The following is a 16,351-nucleotide window of genomic DNA, read 5'->3' as shown; positions in this document are numbered from 1 at the left end:
AGTCTGCATTTATCTATAAATTAATGAGTGATTCTTACAGTATCTGTTGTCCACAGCTGTTTTATACAATGTGAAAAGCTTCTTCTTCAGTTCATTCAATCCCTGCAGCCATCTGAAGGCAGTAGTACAGATATGTTGATAAATCTGAAGCATCCGATTTGAAGTGTTGCCAGAGCGCAGTGCCATTACACACGGCCGTCTACTGTGTTTACCCCGATTAAATCTGCACCATCTACATATCTGTATCTGTCAATATGATCTCCTGGAGAAGCGTCTTTCCATTTGTTGAGCTGTTGTCGTCATGCTTCCCTGTGATTGGTACAGCTGGGTCAGAGCGATGAGACCAGTGATGTGACTGGCTGAGAGTGTATTTACTAATTACCACACCCTCCTATCTATATTCAACTATTATTAATTCATGAAACCCAAATTGTGATATACTTCACAGTTTGCACATGATTAATTGTGACTACATAAATTCATCTAAACAAAACATTTATACATACCTTGCTGGATGACTGTTTCCCCTGCAATGTGGGTGACTGGGAACATGGCATCAAATATGTCACTGAATAGAAAGAAATGGGAGAAGGAAAGATGGAGGGAGAACACAGTTATTACCAACATACCTGCTATTATGGTGCATTACCCCACAGTTCTTCCGAATTGTTTACTCACTCAAACATGCAGAACACACGCAAGAGCTTGTTCCATGGAGAAGCGGCATGATGGAAAAGACAGAGCAGCCATCATCACTGTGTCAACTCTATCACACAGGTACCATAGCCAAATCATAGCCGATCCTCAGTTAAAACCATCATAAAGAACAAACGTATGAGAACATATACAGTTTAGTCCAATAAATCCACCACGGTTTCGTTCATCATTAGGCTCAAAAACAATGTTTTTATTTTTTGACAATGAAATGATTACTACTTATCTATTACTTCTGGTATTTAGATTGAACTTTGTTCAATGCAAGTACCAAACATAAGAGAATATTGGACGGTGTAGTCCCTCATTCGTCCAGGAGTGTTCCATCGTAGAAAAGGTTTCAGTCGTAGTCATCTGGACACTGTTTTCAGAATCAAGACGTTTCGGCTCCCATCCAGAAGTCATTCTCAATTGTGAAAATTGTGAATGACTTCCGGATGGGAGCCGAAACGTCTTGATTCTGAAAACTGTGTCCAGATGACTACGACTGAAACCTTTTCTACGATAAGAGAATACTATCATCAGATAAATCAGCATTACAGCTTCAGCCACTTTCTCTGCATCTTTGCATTGTATTAGCACTGCACATAGGTTTAAACATGACTCTGTGTTATTTCAGCACATGATCAAAGCCTTTATCTCTGAGTGTATCTTTTGAAAGAGGCGCTGAGAAAACAAACAAAATGATGGCTGTGCCTAAGCACTTAATTTCTGTTTCAGCTCAGCAGTGAAAGCGCCTGTTAGACTGTTCCTAATCGGGCCGTTTAAATGCATGAAGCCTCAGCAGATTAAAGTTCCACTGCTCCGAAATGTGTTGGGACAAGAGAAAACTTCCTCTCCCCCTCTCTGCCCGTCTCTCACCTTCAGAGATATTTAGCTATCTAATCAGTTACATACCGCCCGTCTTATGGATAAATATAGAAAAAACAATAAAAGAAGGTCAGGCATATCAAGGACATGTAAGACCTGCTGAGTGAATATGGGGCAAGTTTGAGCCCGCAAGTTTGTGTGTGTGTGTGTGTGTGTGACTGAATGTATGTGTTTGCACCAGTCTGTCTGCGTCTGAGTATATACATTTCCTATGAAAACACAAAGGTTTGTACAAAATAATGTGTGGGTGTTGAATATGTGTGTGCTAATGACAGTACACTAGACTATGCAGCATTTCGAAATGAAAAGGTTTACACAGCAAAACACCTTGCTGCACACTACAGACATAAAAGTGTTTCTTTACATGAACCTCCCCAGTAAAAAAAACTGCAGGTCAACAGATGTTGGGGAGAGATCTGAGGATGTTATTGAGTGGTTTGGAAGTGAACGGGCCCTGCTGGTATTTGTTTATGTGACACTGAATAAAAAGCAGACTTAAGAAGGTGGATTTGGGCCAACTACACCCACAGGTAGGTCCTGTGCGATGCAGCTGGCCACTGACTCACACATACTCCAGGACACAGTGCACACACACGCACGCATGTGTAGAAAAAACACACTCACTCTTTGAAATGTAGAAGCACAGGCTAAAAGATGCACAGACACACTCTCATATACAACACAACCTCCATATACAGTACACGTGTGGTACTATGCATGCAACCAGTAAACTTGGTTGTATCTCAAGACACACACACACTTGTAAGTACAACAACATATTTAAGAACAGGCACTCACGATGAAAACACGCATATGACACGCAAACTCAAACTCTGTGATGGTGATTAGTCAGAGCAACATCTGCAAGAGTGCCCTCAAATCTCCTCACATCTGTGACCACCTCGGCATGGAGTCTGTTTATTCAGGCAGCTTTCTGAGCAGTCGGTTTCGGGTCATGTATAACTAATGATGTGTGGTTTATGAAAATGATTACCTTAGCAAAAGAAGAAATTCAACAGGAGAACAGAGTAAAAAATACCAAGAGGAAATCAGCACATACAAGTCATTAACCTTTATGTCATATCTTGAATGATGTTAAGAAATTGTCAAAATATATTTCAATGCTATCTAACTCAAGATAGGTTGTACTTTGATTTGAGCCCTCTCTGATAATGGTGTGTTGATGGTAATGATGCATTACACAGCTAAGTAGGATGCACAAGACTGAGACACATAGTCATAGCAAAAGGATCAAAGGCAAGCAAACCTGAGTTTAGGTAATTACCCTTGACCACCTCTCTCTTTCCATGCCCTGCCTCTCACTGAATGCATCGGTGAGCACAACAAAGACACTTATGCAGGTAATTACTTCCCCCTATCTCTACCTGTCTCTCTTTCCCTTTCTTCATCCCCAACTTCCTCCCTGTCTGTTCTCAATAACTTTTTCTCTTCCTCTCCCCTCTCAATTACCTCTTTCTTCCTTCTAATTCTCTTGCTGCCCCACCTATTTCTCTCATCTCTCGGTCTATCGCCCCTCCCTGCCTGTCCCAGATGAAATGATTAATCTTGTCCTTTACGCTACCTGTAGCCCCTCTGACCTTATGAAAAGGTGGAGCACCCCCCTCCCCAACAATGGATGTGCTGTTCTGACAGCGATAGACAGAAAGAGACAGAGAGACCTTGCAGACTCTGAAGGGGCTAGGAAGTTCACCTCCACCCTAGGGAGGGAGACAAAGCTTTTGTCATGGTTGAGATATGTGGAGATACTTCCCTGCAACACAGTGCATGTGCCTTCACACACACTCTTACTAGTACACATACATGTAAGAAAAAAATACATCCACTTAAATGCCCAATTGTTAATTACTTTCATACTATCCTCGCTGACATCATTCTGATCTTATTTGAAATTCTTACAATCTATCCCCCTGTGTACACACACAGTCCCTGTCCAGATGACATCACATAGACAGTACATTGCCCGCACGTGTTTGTTTGTAGCACAGGATGCAGCAGCTAGAGATAATGGCACTTGTGTAATCATCTGAGTGGCTATCACGGCAGTGAAGCAGCAGTTTTAAGTTCAAGGGAGAAACAGATGATGTCAAAAGGGTAGCATTAACATCAAAATGGATACAACTAGAAAGAAGAGACACCTTTATGTAACGCCCTGCATTACATTGCATTGTGCTCATCATGAAAATGTGTTTTTTTGTAAAGAAAAAAATCTGATTTACCAAGCCACACTAAAATGTAGCTGCCACCTTGCAAGTTGTACAACACAGTGAGAATCTGTATACATGCATGTATGGGTGCGTTTGTGAGGGAATGATAGGAAAAGTTTATGTGCACCTTCACTCTCTCTTAGACACATGCACACACAACAACGTAGCAACAGCCAACTATTGTTCTCAAACACCCATAAAAATGTGGTTAGCTTAGGGGATTTCAGTCATTAATGAAATAAAATAAGGCCTGCTTGCTGTATCTGGATTGCTTTTTGTTCTTCCTCGCTCACCTCTTTCCTCCTTCTTCGTAATCCCTCCTACAACACAGCTGTTTATTTGTTCAGGAGCAGATGTCTTATCTCTTACATTACTACCTCAACACACAGCACTGCCATTATGCTATTAATACCAAAGGGCTCTTTAACAGCGCGGCGTGCTGCCATGTCTTTGTGTTTCTTAATGGGCCGCAGAATGTTGAGTTACACAAGCTCGTCCAGAATGATCACTTGTCTGGGATGAAGAGGTTTTGCAATAACCAAAACAATCAACAACTGCACCGCATACGGGAACTTCCCAGCATTCCAAGTTGTGTCTTGGCTTGGCAGTGATGTGCCACTGGTTTGGCTGGCACAGTGTTCATGCCTTAAGTGTTTGAAGGATTAATTTTCACTACCACAGTTGATGGTAATTCAGATTGCTGATTCTGGCAAATCAGAACAATAGTCTTTGTTCCCTACATAATTCCCTGATATAAGTAATGGCTTGAGGACACCAAATGTACACTTGATTTGCATAAAACAGTATGTGTAAGTTTTGTAGGCTAACAAAGGCAGCAGGGTAACACGGTGATCATCCTTCACCTGGAAAGCCAAACTTCAACAAAAAACTGCCCAGCTCTGATCTCCCTGTAGATACAGCAGAGCAAAAAGAAATCCCTCCAGGGATCAACTGAAGAGGTTACAATGATCTGTCATAAGGCAGAATAACCTAAGAAGTGGGAATCATATACAAATAAACACCTGTGAAAGGTTTCATCCTTTATTACCATAGGTTTTACACATTTTAGTAAGATGCTGACTAAGATACCGATGTAAAAATGAGTAAGCCGTGAGATGGAAATATGGTAGATGTTATGTTTTCAGGAGTCCTGCCAGCTGGGGTTCCCCAACACCTGAGTGACCTGGGAATGTTTGATAGAATTTATGTTGCATACCTACTGCAGTCTACCTAGAATTAAAAGCTCTTGGGAGGACTGCAGCGATGCACTGTGCACAACAATTTTAACTAAAGTGGCAGGTTGATATGATTAACACGTCAGCATAATGTGTAAAGCACAAGCAAACTCACAAAAAAGCATGAAAACATAAATTAGACTTTCACTGATGATGGCGGTTAACAGAATTGTTTACTAGACTGTCGTGTGACTCATTATGGGAATATCATAGTAAGATGGAAAACAGCTTTATGAGGCTGACTAAGTGATGTAAAGTTTAATGTTTAGAATCTAAAGTTGAGCACAACCAGCCAAAGTTACTCACATGGAACAACCAACTCACCCCACTGAGCTCTGTTAGTGTGGACACAATGCCATTTGTTTTTTAAAACCATCTAATTACATACACCGGTATGCACATATAAGCACGTATACACACTGATGACCTCACATGCAGACAGACACACACCACTGTTAATAGGCGGTAGTATGAGAGAGTGAGAGAGAGAAAAAAGGGGGAGATGAAGGAGGTATAATTATAAAGCACTGAAGCATTCAGAGAGGATATTTATGACATGAAAGCTCTTGGCACGCGCCCTGTCTCTCCCTAGAGGCCTGGCATAAAATGGAGGGACCGGGCCATGCCAGCTGCTGCCCATTTCTTTATATTGGCCTCCAAACTCCAAGAGAAAACCCCAGCAGAGTGTGTTGTGTCTTACTTGGTCAAGAAACACACAAAGATCCCCTACGACCACCAAATCACAACCGTAGTCCACTTTTAAAACTACAGTGTTGATGTTGAATAACAGAACTGGGCAAAATACTTCATAATACAACAGCTACAGAATTATTTCAGCAGGTGCCAAATGATGAGAACATACTATATATTTTCATTTCATTTTTTTTTTTTAAGATGTGTTTTACAGATTGCTTCCACCCTATAGCCATCACATATAAGTACAGGACAATCAGCTATTGAGAAAATAATTCCTGTTCACATATCTTGTGACTAAAAAACAAGTTGATTATGGCTTGTTTCTTGCACATCATAAAGTCCTATTGATGCGCAGGATAGAAAACTCTTGAGAGAGAAAGAACCACAGAGTAGGGTAAACATACTCCAAATAGCAGAGAATTTGAATCTAGTATATACATTTCTGGCTGTAGTTTGTGGTTGTACTATACTTTGCTGTCAATTTTTTTGCAGATGTTAAAAAATACCAAAGCTACATATATTTTTATTTAAATATATAAATTTATATATATATACTTTTAAAATATGCTACGTTGAGCTTATTTTTTAATGATTTTACACAGTCCTACTATTTGCCTGGGCTGGTGTGAACTGGCCTATGCTGAGTGTACAGGCAACCATGCAGCACAGAGGTGGTCCTGGAGGTTTACAGGTGGACATAACAGTTTACGGCTGGTGGCAATGACCACTTAGAGATGGTCAACAATGTGGGAGGAGAGAGCAGGCCAAGGCCAGGCGAGGAGAAAGAGAACCCTCACTTTTCTAAAGCTCAACTGGCCTTTTCCCAATCTGCCCTTGGCTTTGGTCTACGGGGCTCTCAAACTCCAGGTCTGATAAACATCATAAGCTCCACAGCATACTTAATGTTCTTTTACTTTGCAATGGTCTATTGCACACTGAAAACTTTTTAAATCCTTAATAGAATTTAAAAGTGCTTTGGACTGATATTTCTGTCTCACAGATCTAATGGGGGCTAACATTTGCATACGTGGAGGTCTAAAGAGGTCTAGTTAGAGTAAGCTGTGCCATTAAATGTTGGAAGTTGTATTTAAAACCAACAGAGGGCACGGAGCACACACCTGGCCCTGGTGGGTTTATAAGGGGTGTAAACCTGGATGCATCCTGTGGCCTCAAAGTGTAGACGTGTGTCTCAATATGTCTGCATTGCATTACCAAAGCACCTGAGGGCCAGTGTGTTTATGCAGGTGATCTGTATGACCTGTACACTGCTGCTAAAGCCTGCTGAAGGAAACAGAGTCATTTATATGTACTGCAATGATCGGACCACCTGAGAGAAAGAGAGCTGGAAAGACAAAGTTTAGCATTAGATTTTTCTAATATGTGATTTCCAATTCCTGTGAGTTTGAAAGTGCTCAAATGCTGGGGCACCATGGTAGCTTAATGGTTATGGCAAGTACCACATAACTGCAATGTCCACGGCCGGGGGACCTTTGTTGGATGTTTGGAGAGCTGATTCACCCTGGTCAAACACATACTGGACCATTCAACAAACCATTGGGGGGGGGGTGTTTAGCAACATTTTTGACATTAACACCTATTTAAATTACAGTAGCTGTAACTTGTTGATATAAAATGAAGCATAATTTTGCAACTACATGGCTCGATTCTCGGCTCAAATTTATTCAAACACTGATTTTGGTGAATAGCTGTCAGTTGCCATCTTTTTCCAGTTTGAAAATCCGATTTGAAGGTCACTGACAGCTGAGAAAGTGGTGCATTTTGCCAATTAAATGTAGCAGAATGAAGCGGAGGAGAGAGCTGTCAAGCCATGGCCTCGTTAGTTAGTGAAATATACTTTACAGACGTGCTTGCAACAAAATCAAACGCTGTCAATGATTCAAACACACATACAACAACTTGCAGGGATGGCCAATATGGAGGAAAGACTAACTGACAAAGTTGCTTTCCTGAAACCTTTGAGCCTAACTGAAGCAGTAGTCCTCAGATATATATCAGGCTGAACTACCACTGAACTGGCACTGGCACCTTGGACCCTGTTTGCCTGCCAATGCCAACTTCATGAGAGGGCAATGTGCCCTTATCACCTTCTCACCGTGCCCAGTACCTAGTACCTAGCTTTCCTCACACTGTCGTGTTGCTGGCAATTAGGAAGAGCGTAGTGCTGTTGAGAAGCAGAATACCAGACAGCTTAGGCCTTCTACTGGACCGAGCTTAATGAACACCTTGTGCACCATTGCTTGTACATAAACACACACACTCACACACACACACACACACACACACACACACACACACACACACACAGACATACTCACTAGAAGCTTAAAAAAGCGTATTTACAATGTCTGCAATCAGTTTTAACAGCGGCAGTGATAATGATGCCAACCTCATTCCTCTGCCGTGACTGCTGCTTGGAACATACCCATCCAACACACACACACACACACGCACACATTCAAGTTGGCATCATGGAGGTGAGATGCAGAGTTGCATGGCAGTGAAAGAAAGAGTGAGAAAGAGTGGAGGATGGTTGATAGGAGGATGTGAGGAGAAAGGAGGATGTGTTACAGGGCGGAGAACAAACACTGTAAATATTTGCCACATCAGAATCTTTGATGTTCAGAATCATGGGATTATTTGTATGTTACTGCAGAGAATAGCTGAATAATAATTTACCAGGCAAAGTACCGGTAATACAGAACAGTTGGCTTGTGGGTCCATATCTAATGTATTTCCCCCTTCTCTCCTGTATCATTAAAGATTTGAGCTGGATTAAGAAAAGGGATACAAATAAAGTCTGTCTCACACAATAAGATGAATCTCAGAATACAATGCTGGCCTGCTCCCCTCTTTTGCTGTGGGTATTCCGCGTGACATGCCTGTTTTACAGGCCTACCTGATGATCCAACACACACCACCTGCTGATGCAGCCATTATGTCAGCCTCAAAACATCACAAACATGTCCAACCCTGCAGTCTCTCCCCTGCTTTCCTCTCACTTTCTTTCCTTTTCCCTTCTTGCATTCACTCAGTATAGAGATTAGGCTGCTATGCTGTTGATTAACTTTACTAAAACTTATTTTTTCCTCTGCGTACTTTAACTAATTTTCCTCATGCTGTCCAGCTAGATTGCATTTTCATTACTCATGCATTTCACACTCCTAATGCCCACTGTCTCCGTTGTTTGTTGCCCCAGGGCAGTAAAAAGCAAGCTCTTCCTCCACTTAGAGGGAAAAAGGGTTAGGCTGAATCAGGCGCTGTCAGGACTAAGCCTCTGCCTCTCTGATGTGTCTACAGGGGACGTGTCACTGGAATGAGGGAAAGAGACAGAGAGAAACACATTTAGACAGATAGAGAGCGAGACATAGTCTCTTCCTCAGCCTGTATGCAGAGATAGAAAAGGTGTAATTCCACTGAATGCACATACATGTATTATACACAGATAAAACAACCATATACATTGTGTACAGGTGCCAAGATGTGTGCCTTTCTTTCTTTCTCCCTCCCTCTCTCACTCTTTCTCCCACACACACACATATCCTGACACGTCGCTAAACATCACAAGATGCCGCTGTCCCGCGGGCATGTCTTTTCCTCTCCTCTCTCCTCCGCCCTCCCCTCCCTCCCTCATTCCCACCTCACAGAAGACAAGCACTGGAACAAGATAAGCATTTGAGAAGCAGATCGGGGCACAAATTGTCCTTTGTTGGGGTTTAAACCTGAGAGTTGTTTACACAACACAGCACATTAAGCGTGCACGCTCAAACACATAGATATATATGCTGAAATTGAGACAGAGAGAAAACTGAAAATGCCGCAGGGTCTGAGAGAGGGAGGGAAGGATGAGTGAATGACAAGATGAAGAAAAGTAAAGGTGAGGTATCAACTGTGGAAATGCTTAAGGCTAAAACTGTATACTGTATTCGTGTGTGTATATACCTCATCCACCAGCGCTCTGGGCAGTGAGGTAATAGGTGCACTGGGTGCATGGAGAGGAGAGAAATAGTTGACATTCAATAGCTGACATCTGACTGACGTAAGGCCTTCCTTGCTGTAAACAGACAGCTGCATCAGACACACAACGTGCAGACCTGGACAGTGTTGAGCAACCAACTAGCACCTTGTGTATAATGTGCTAACACCATGGTGCTAACAACGTTAGCAACTTGCTAACCGGAAATGTAATTTCATTTTAACAACAAGGTATAGAAAGTTGCTGGATACAATGAGAACCACAATTTTCTCACTCAGAGCTGACAGTATGAGTTTCATTCATGATTCTTAGGGAAGCCATTTGTAATAAAGAATACTGCTTCTCTATTCTAGATTTAAACAAATTTACAAAGTGAGGTCTGTAGCATATTCCTACACAGATCAGAAATGTAAGGACATTTTATTATCACAGTTAAGTTTTGAAAGGCTCATCCAAACAAGTGAGACTGTTTCAAGAAGCAAGAAGTTAGATCTCTGTGGAATGCCATCACACTATCACAGCACATAAGACAAAACAGAATACCACAAACAAAGAACAAAGCTCCTTCCTTTGGCTTCGAACACACTGAATTCATGAAAAAGTGGTAGCAGATGCTGTCAAAACTCTTTTAACCTGGAGGTTGTAAATGTTGAGAAAACCAAAAATGACATTTGTCAGTCCATTAGCTGCAAATAAAACCACTGAAAATGATCAAGAAATTCACTGACCTTTCACCTTTTTATTATCATTTAAGTGCCACCTTTTTTCCTGAACCTGGTTTAGGAAAAACCCTCCTATTGTGGGCGTATGGGTGTTTTTCACAGTTTTACTCCTTCATCTCTCTCCCTCTCTCTCATTCACATTCAATTTGTTTTAGTTTCAGCTTTTGCACTGTTTATCGTGTGGTGCAAAACAGTCTTGTAAGTTGTTGATGAAAATGAAACTGAGAGCACACTTGACAGTTGAGTCACTGTATGTACTGTAAATAACTAGATAGCTGAATTAGTCTAGCTACTTTGAACACAACGTATCACCTGAAAAGCCAAATTGCTCTATGATGGCCTAAATTATATAACACAAGCTCCCTGAGACATCACACATTCAAACTTATCAATCATGGAAACAGGCTGAGCACCTCTAATCTAAATGAAACTTAACCAGAGCGACACCCACAAACCAACGAGGAGGTCATGGGAGAATTAACACGCTATAACAAGACTGTTGTCTGTGCCTGTGCACTGGAACCTATCACAGTAGCATAGACAAAGCAGACGGGATGTATACAATAGGAGGCCATGGCCCATCCCAGGCTATTTTGTAGGGTGCTGGGCTGCTCTGTCCTCAGCTAATGTGGGGTGGTCAGTGTGTGGGTTGTACTTTCGGCCTGGCTGAGCTATAAAGGCACTGAAGGGTTGCAGGAACATCATGTCCTCACAGCAGGAGCAAACACTGGCTAGGATGTCACTGTCATGCACACGCGCTCATTTACCCTACATATTCATTCACATGAAATGAAACGTGACACTGGCCACGATCACAAATGTCCCGACTTACTCACGCACACACGTCTCAGCTTAAAAGTGTTAACAGTGATTTTTAATATGCTTTCTCTCTTTCACTGCACTTGCTCCTCTTGACTTTCACTCTCATCAGTTGAAGTGTTTGTGTGGGTCATTTTGTTAGGAGACATTGAGGTGATTCACTACTTCTCCCACTGTAGACATTTTATCCAAATGATGCTCAGATCCAACGCGGGGGCCAGTTTCTCTCCTTTTTCCTGTTTATTGCTAGACAAGGCACAGGCATACAGGTACAGAAACACACCACTTTTTTAAGCACTCATGTGCATCAGTTCTGCACATAAGTACCTGCCCACACATAAATGAATGGGAAAACATGTCTACACACGTGCACAAACACACACACACACACACACACACACACACATTGATGGTATAAGCAGCTGAAAAGGCAGGGATGAATCATAGCTAGCTGAAAAACAATTGTGCACAGACTCTGGGGTACATTTTGGAGGGAATACAACATTCTAAAAGGACTCCAGACACTAACACTACTACATGACTCACTACTTTCTAAAGAATTGGATGGAGAAATGGATGGACTGAAGGCTGGAGAAAGATGGCGGAAGAGGCAGCAGGGGACAGGTTGAAACACAGCAGAGGGTATGAGAGAGGACAAAAGTTTCCACTGTGTGTGAACCGTGTGTATGTGCATACATGTGTGCACTCGTTGATGTGCATGTATGAGTGCATTTATCTGCACTAGCTTGCAAGCATGCAGCCTGGCTGATATGGACTTCCTACAAATGATATGTTTGTGTGCATGTGCATAAAGATGAAGTTATCTGAGCTGAGGAAAAGATGTAGTGTGCTGGGGGAGGTGAGACTGCTGGCCTGTTAGTCCTCTGTGCACTGGATGGTGGTGGGGATGGTTGAGGTTCAGTCAGGCCTGTAGCTCTCCTGTGGAGAGTGACCTCATCGCTTGGCCCCTGGCATTGTGGTATCAGCACAAAGCCATGCAGGGGACAGAGAGAGAAGGCTACACATGAATGTGGGGGAGGGACTGGATGTGAGTGTGGATGTAGATGTGAATGAGCCTACATGACAGAGAGAGGGAGAAAGACGGGAAGAGAAAGTAGTGATTCTGAAAAGGCGAAAAAGAGGACCACCAGGCTCTCAGGAAGAACAGGAATGAGAACACACAGAGAGTCGATGAGGGAATCAGTAAGACAGGAAACACAAACACACGCAAACAAATAGACTAAACAACTCACAATAGAAACCTGCTAATTTGTTCATGTTGCAGACTGCTGTTACTGCATAGCCAACCATAAAATACAAATCACAGACGCACTCAAACATCCTCACTACTCATCCACCTGAACACACAGAGAAACCCTCTAAATGGCGGGAAAATAACTGTAAAGCCAACACACACACTACTTCCTCAATAGTCATTCCAAAATCACAAGAAAAAGAGATTTGGGTGGGAAAAAACAAACAGCCATCCACTGCCATTCGGTGCCACTACATCCTGTTTCCTCTGCACAATATACTGCCAGGAAGGACATTATGCAGGAGGTCACCAAAGACAAGTGTCCAAGCATGTATGCCCACAGGCACACAATAATCTCGTGTGAACTTGTTTGTACGTATATGTTTGTCTTCAGTACAAGGACTAGTGTGTCTGACTAACAGAAGCATTGACTCTAGAGATAGTTAATATCTGTATTATCTGTGTGTGGCAAAAACACCCCCTAGGGGCTGCTGTATGGTAACAACACACTTTGAGTGTCACTGTGGACATGTGGATGTTGCTGGAGAATTAGGTAGTGTGTGGCTGTAACTGTGCATTTTGTCATAGTTTAGAAAAAACAAAATTTTGCCTATACTATTAAGTTTAGAAACAGCGTGTCTGTGTTTCAAATATGAACCCATTCACCGGAGCACAGAGCTCAAGTTCCACATCTATTGATATGGTGCCTGATTCAAATGAGCTATCAGATAAAAAGACAAGAGCTGTATTCATCTGATATGGCTATGCAGCACACTATCTCACATTGCATCCTTTTTGTTGTTTTGTCCCTTCACACAGGCCTAAAATAAACTTCCGCTGCAACACAATCTGAGACAGAGCTCTCTCGGGCAGTTTTAGTGTCTTTCACTTCGCGATTGTTTGTTTATTTAAGTTTTCTGTCGCTCACTGATTTATTTGTTATTGTTTTTGCACCTCTTCAGGCACACACAAATACACACACACACAGACAAAGAGTGCCAGTACACTAAAGATGTCCCCTGTCCATCGGCAGGGGCTAGTGGGGAAGGTGCAGAGGTCAGGGTTTAGGGGTCAGAGGTCAACTAATCGGTCACTTCATCAACTCATTACTCTGCTTGTTAATTAGAGGATTAAAGCAGGCAGGATGAGGTAAGCACCACTTCTTTACAATCTTTTCCCCATTGTATCCATACTATAACATTTTAACTGCAAAATTTAGATTTTTGTATTGATCGTGCTTCTTATGGAATGGTATATAATTGAGTATTCTCTGGTTCTCTACATATAAAAGATAAAGTACTGTATTTCCTTGATTTACAATTGGGTCCTGACCTGAAAAGATTTAACAACTTCTATTACCAGATGGCAATGTTATTTTAGAATATTGCAAACTCTGCCAAGACTGCTCAAGGAATGGGATAAACAGGGTTTCCTGATTCCTGCCAGACTATTTATGTGGTTATACAGAGAGCAGGGCTTCTCGTTTCTGCACTGTCCCCATGAGAGTGTTTTGTGGTATGAGGGCATTAGACTAATGCAGGCGGACAGGAGAAGAGAACTTGATAAGCATATACTATATGTGTCTATATGTGTGTGTTTTGTTTGTGTCAAGGGAAAAATAAATACACCTCTGACAGATTTCCCAGAGGCCTCTTCTTCTGTAATTATTCCCTCTCTAAATGTGATGTAAAAGAATTGCTCCTGTGTCTGTCCCTTCCTGTCTTCTCTGCATCGCTGCATACATTAACAAAGTTGGAGATCATCAAGGTCATTTATCCAGGTGTCCAGAAAAACAGGCCAACATTAGCGCATACACGGTCTGCTGCTATCAGAAGTCTCTTTTCATATCACTTCAGTAGGAAGTTAGATAAGAAACACTATTACAGTAGGAACTAAAGGAATGTGTGTTTAAACAGGCGATAGCGCTTCTGTTGACCATATTAAAAGACTGATTTTCAATGGGCATTTAACAGGGGGAAGTGGTGGGGAGATAGGCTGGCAAATCTCATCTGAGGGTGCACCTGGACAAACAGGCTATGTGCATACATATACGCACACAAGCCTTTAAACTTGATAATTTGGCTGAGGCCAGATATCCAAATTATTATCAAAAGCTTTCATCTGAAAACTATCATTTAAGTGCTGTTACTTAGCGGAAACCAAAACAAAATAATCAGACATCCACATGGTAAGATGAGATAAAAGTTTCAGTCGATATGATAACAACTACTGTATGGTTACAGTATTGAGACAGGTGGATGCAGGCTGATTTGGGTGTTAGCATAGCAAGCACAATGTGACATCAAACACCTGTTTGCAGCTTATCTTGTGTGCTTGTATGTCTGTTTGTGTGGGCATATCATAATGAGGTCATTGTGGCAGCTAATGGGCAGCAAATGGAAGGGTCCACCCAGTGGCCCGCTGGGAGCCACACCATGGCAGACGTTCAGACGTGAGTATAGAGACCTGCCAAGGTCAAAGAGATAAACAGACACAGATACTGTCTCCTGATGGCACAGTACATGCTCATTCTCTTATAGTTTGTCTAACAAACTAAGACCTTTTTGCTCAGCAAAACAAAATATCTGTAACTTTGCACTGTATCTACGCTGGTGCAATGCATGAGAGCTATACGTAAGTGTCTCTTGAAGGATAAATCTGGATAATATATATCTTAAATACAAGTACAAGAAAAGTATGTATTTTGATCTCTGTCTCTATTCCAGTAACCTCTTTAGCTTGCCAAACTGCCTTTTAATAACAAAAGCAGAGTTTAGAAGGCATAATGTGTTGAGTTTTCATTTCCAGGCAGCTGAAGAAAGATGGACTACACACACACACACACACACACACACACACACACACACACGCAAACACACACACACACACACACACACACACACACACACACACACACACACACACACACACGGCTGGTGGAGCTCAGAAACTTTGAGGCCATAAAGTTTGACATATGTGTTAATCAAAGACTCCACGCTCCCAGCTGGAGCAGCCTCACTGGGAACACAGTCTGACATGCATACTTGAGAATGTCCTTGTGTGTGTGTTTCTCATGATAATGTAATCCCTGTCATCCTTTGTAGTGATGGTGGTATTTGTGTGCCTGGTTAAGCGTGTGTGTGTGTGTGTAAAGAGTGTGTTTGCTTCACTCTTGTACCAGTACGGGTTCTATACATTTGTTCTCCTAAACCTCTCCATAACTTTGGCCCTTTCAATCTCCATCAAAACTACTTTTCATAAAGTTTATAGGAAGGATTCCAAATTTTGGGCTAATGAATATTTACAAAAAGTGGGAATTTGCTTGATTACCTAATCACCTCAGAGAAAGCTGGTAAAAAGGGGATGAACGAGAGCAAAGAGTAGGGGTGTAAGTCGCCGAAAGAGAGGCAGTGCCATATCTCTCTTGCTTCCGTTTTTATTTGTCTCTGTTTCTCACGTTTACCTGAGCTCAGGTAGAACAGCACTTCAGCAGAGTAAAAAAAAAAAAAGTCATCTGAATGTTTAGTTTGTAGGGAAAACAAATGCCTTTTTTCTTGCCTCTTCCACTGAATGCCCCTTTATATTCTCTGTTTTCATTCTCTCTCCAGAACACATTCAAACACACACATAAACCTTGACAGCTTTACATTCCTGACAATGGAAGCTGAGGAAGCAAATATTTACAAATCAGGATATGATCAAAGCGCAGACCACTAGCTGGCTCTGTTTTAGTTTAAGTAATATTCTGCTTGTCCTAAGATGCCCTCCTGGATAATTTTTCTCCTGCACTGCCCATTCCTGTAATTACACACACATCTGAG

At 41.9% G+C, this 16,351-nt stretch overlaps 1 protein-coding gene across 4 annotated transcripts in view; it reads right to left on the bottom strand.

Moving 5' to 3' along the window:
* The window catches only part of LOC122868812 (cAMP-dependent protein kinase type I-beta regulatory subunit), a 69,469-nt gene that overhangs the window by 29,614 nt on the left and 23,504 nt on the right, over positions 1-16,351 (bottom strand). For all 4 annotated transcript variants that reach the window (XM_044181132.1, XM_044181135.1, XM_044181133.1 and 1 more), the window contains one exon: positions 507-568. In XM_044181132.1, coding sequence (XP_044037067.1) covers positions 507-568 — 62 coding nt within the window. The remainder of the gene's footprint in view (positions 1-506; positions 569-16,351) is intronic.

The sequence above is a fragment of the Siniperca chuatsi genome, linkage group LG21, assembly GCF_020085105.1.
Source record: "Siniperca chuatsi isolate FFG_IHB_CAS linkage group LG21, ASM2008510v1, whole genome shotgun sequence".
In the NCBI taxonomy this organism is placed as follows: domain Eukaryota; kingdom Metazoa; phylum Chordata; class Actinopteri; order Centrarchiformes; family Sinipercidae; genus Siniperca; species Siniperca chuatsi.
This window is presented reverse-complemented; position numbering and strand designations above follow the sequence as displayed.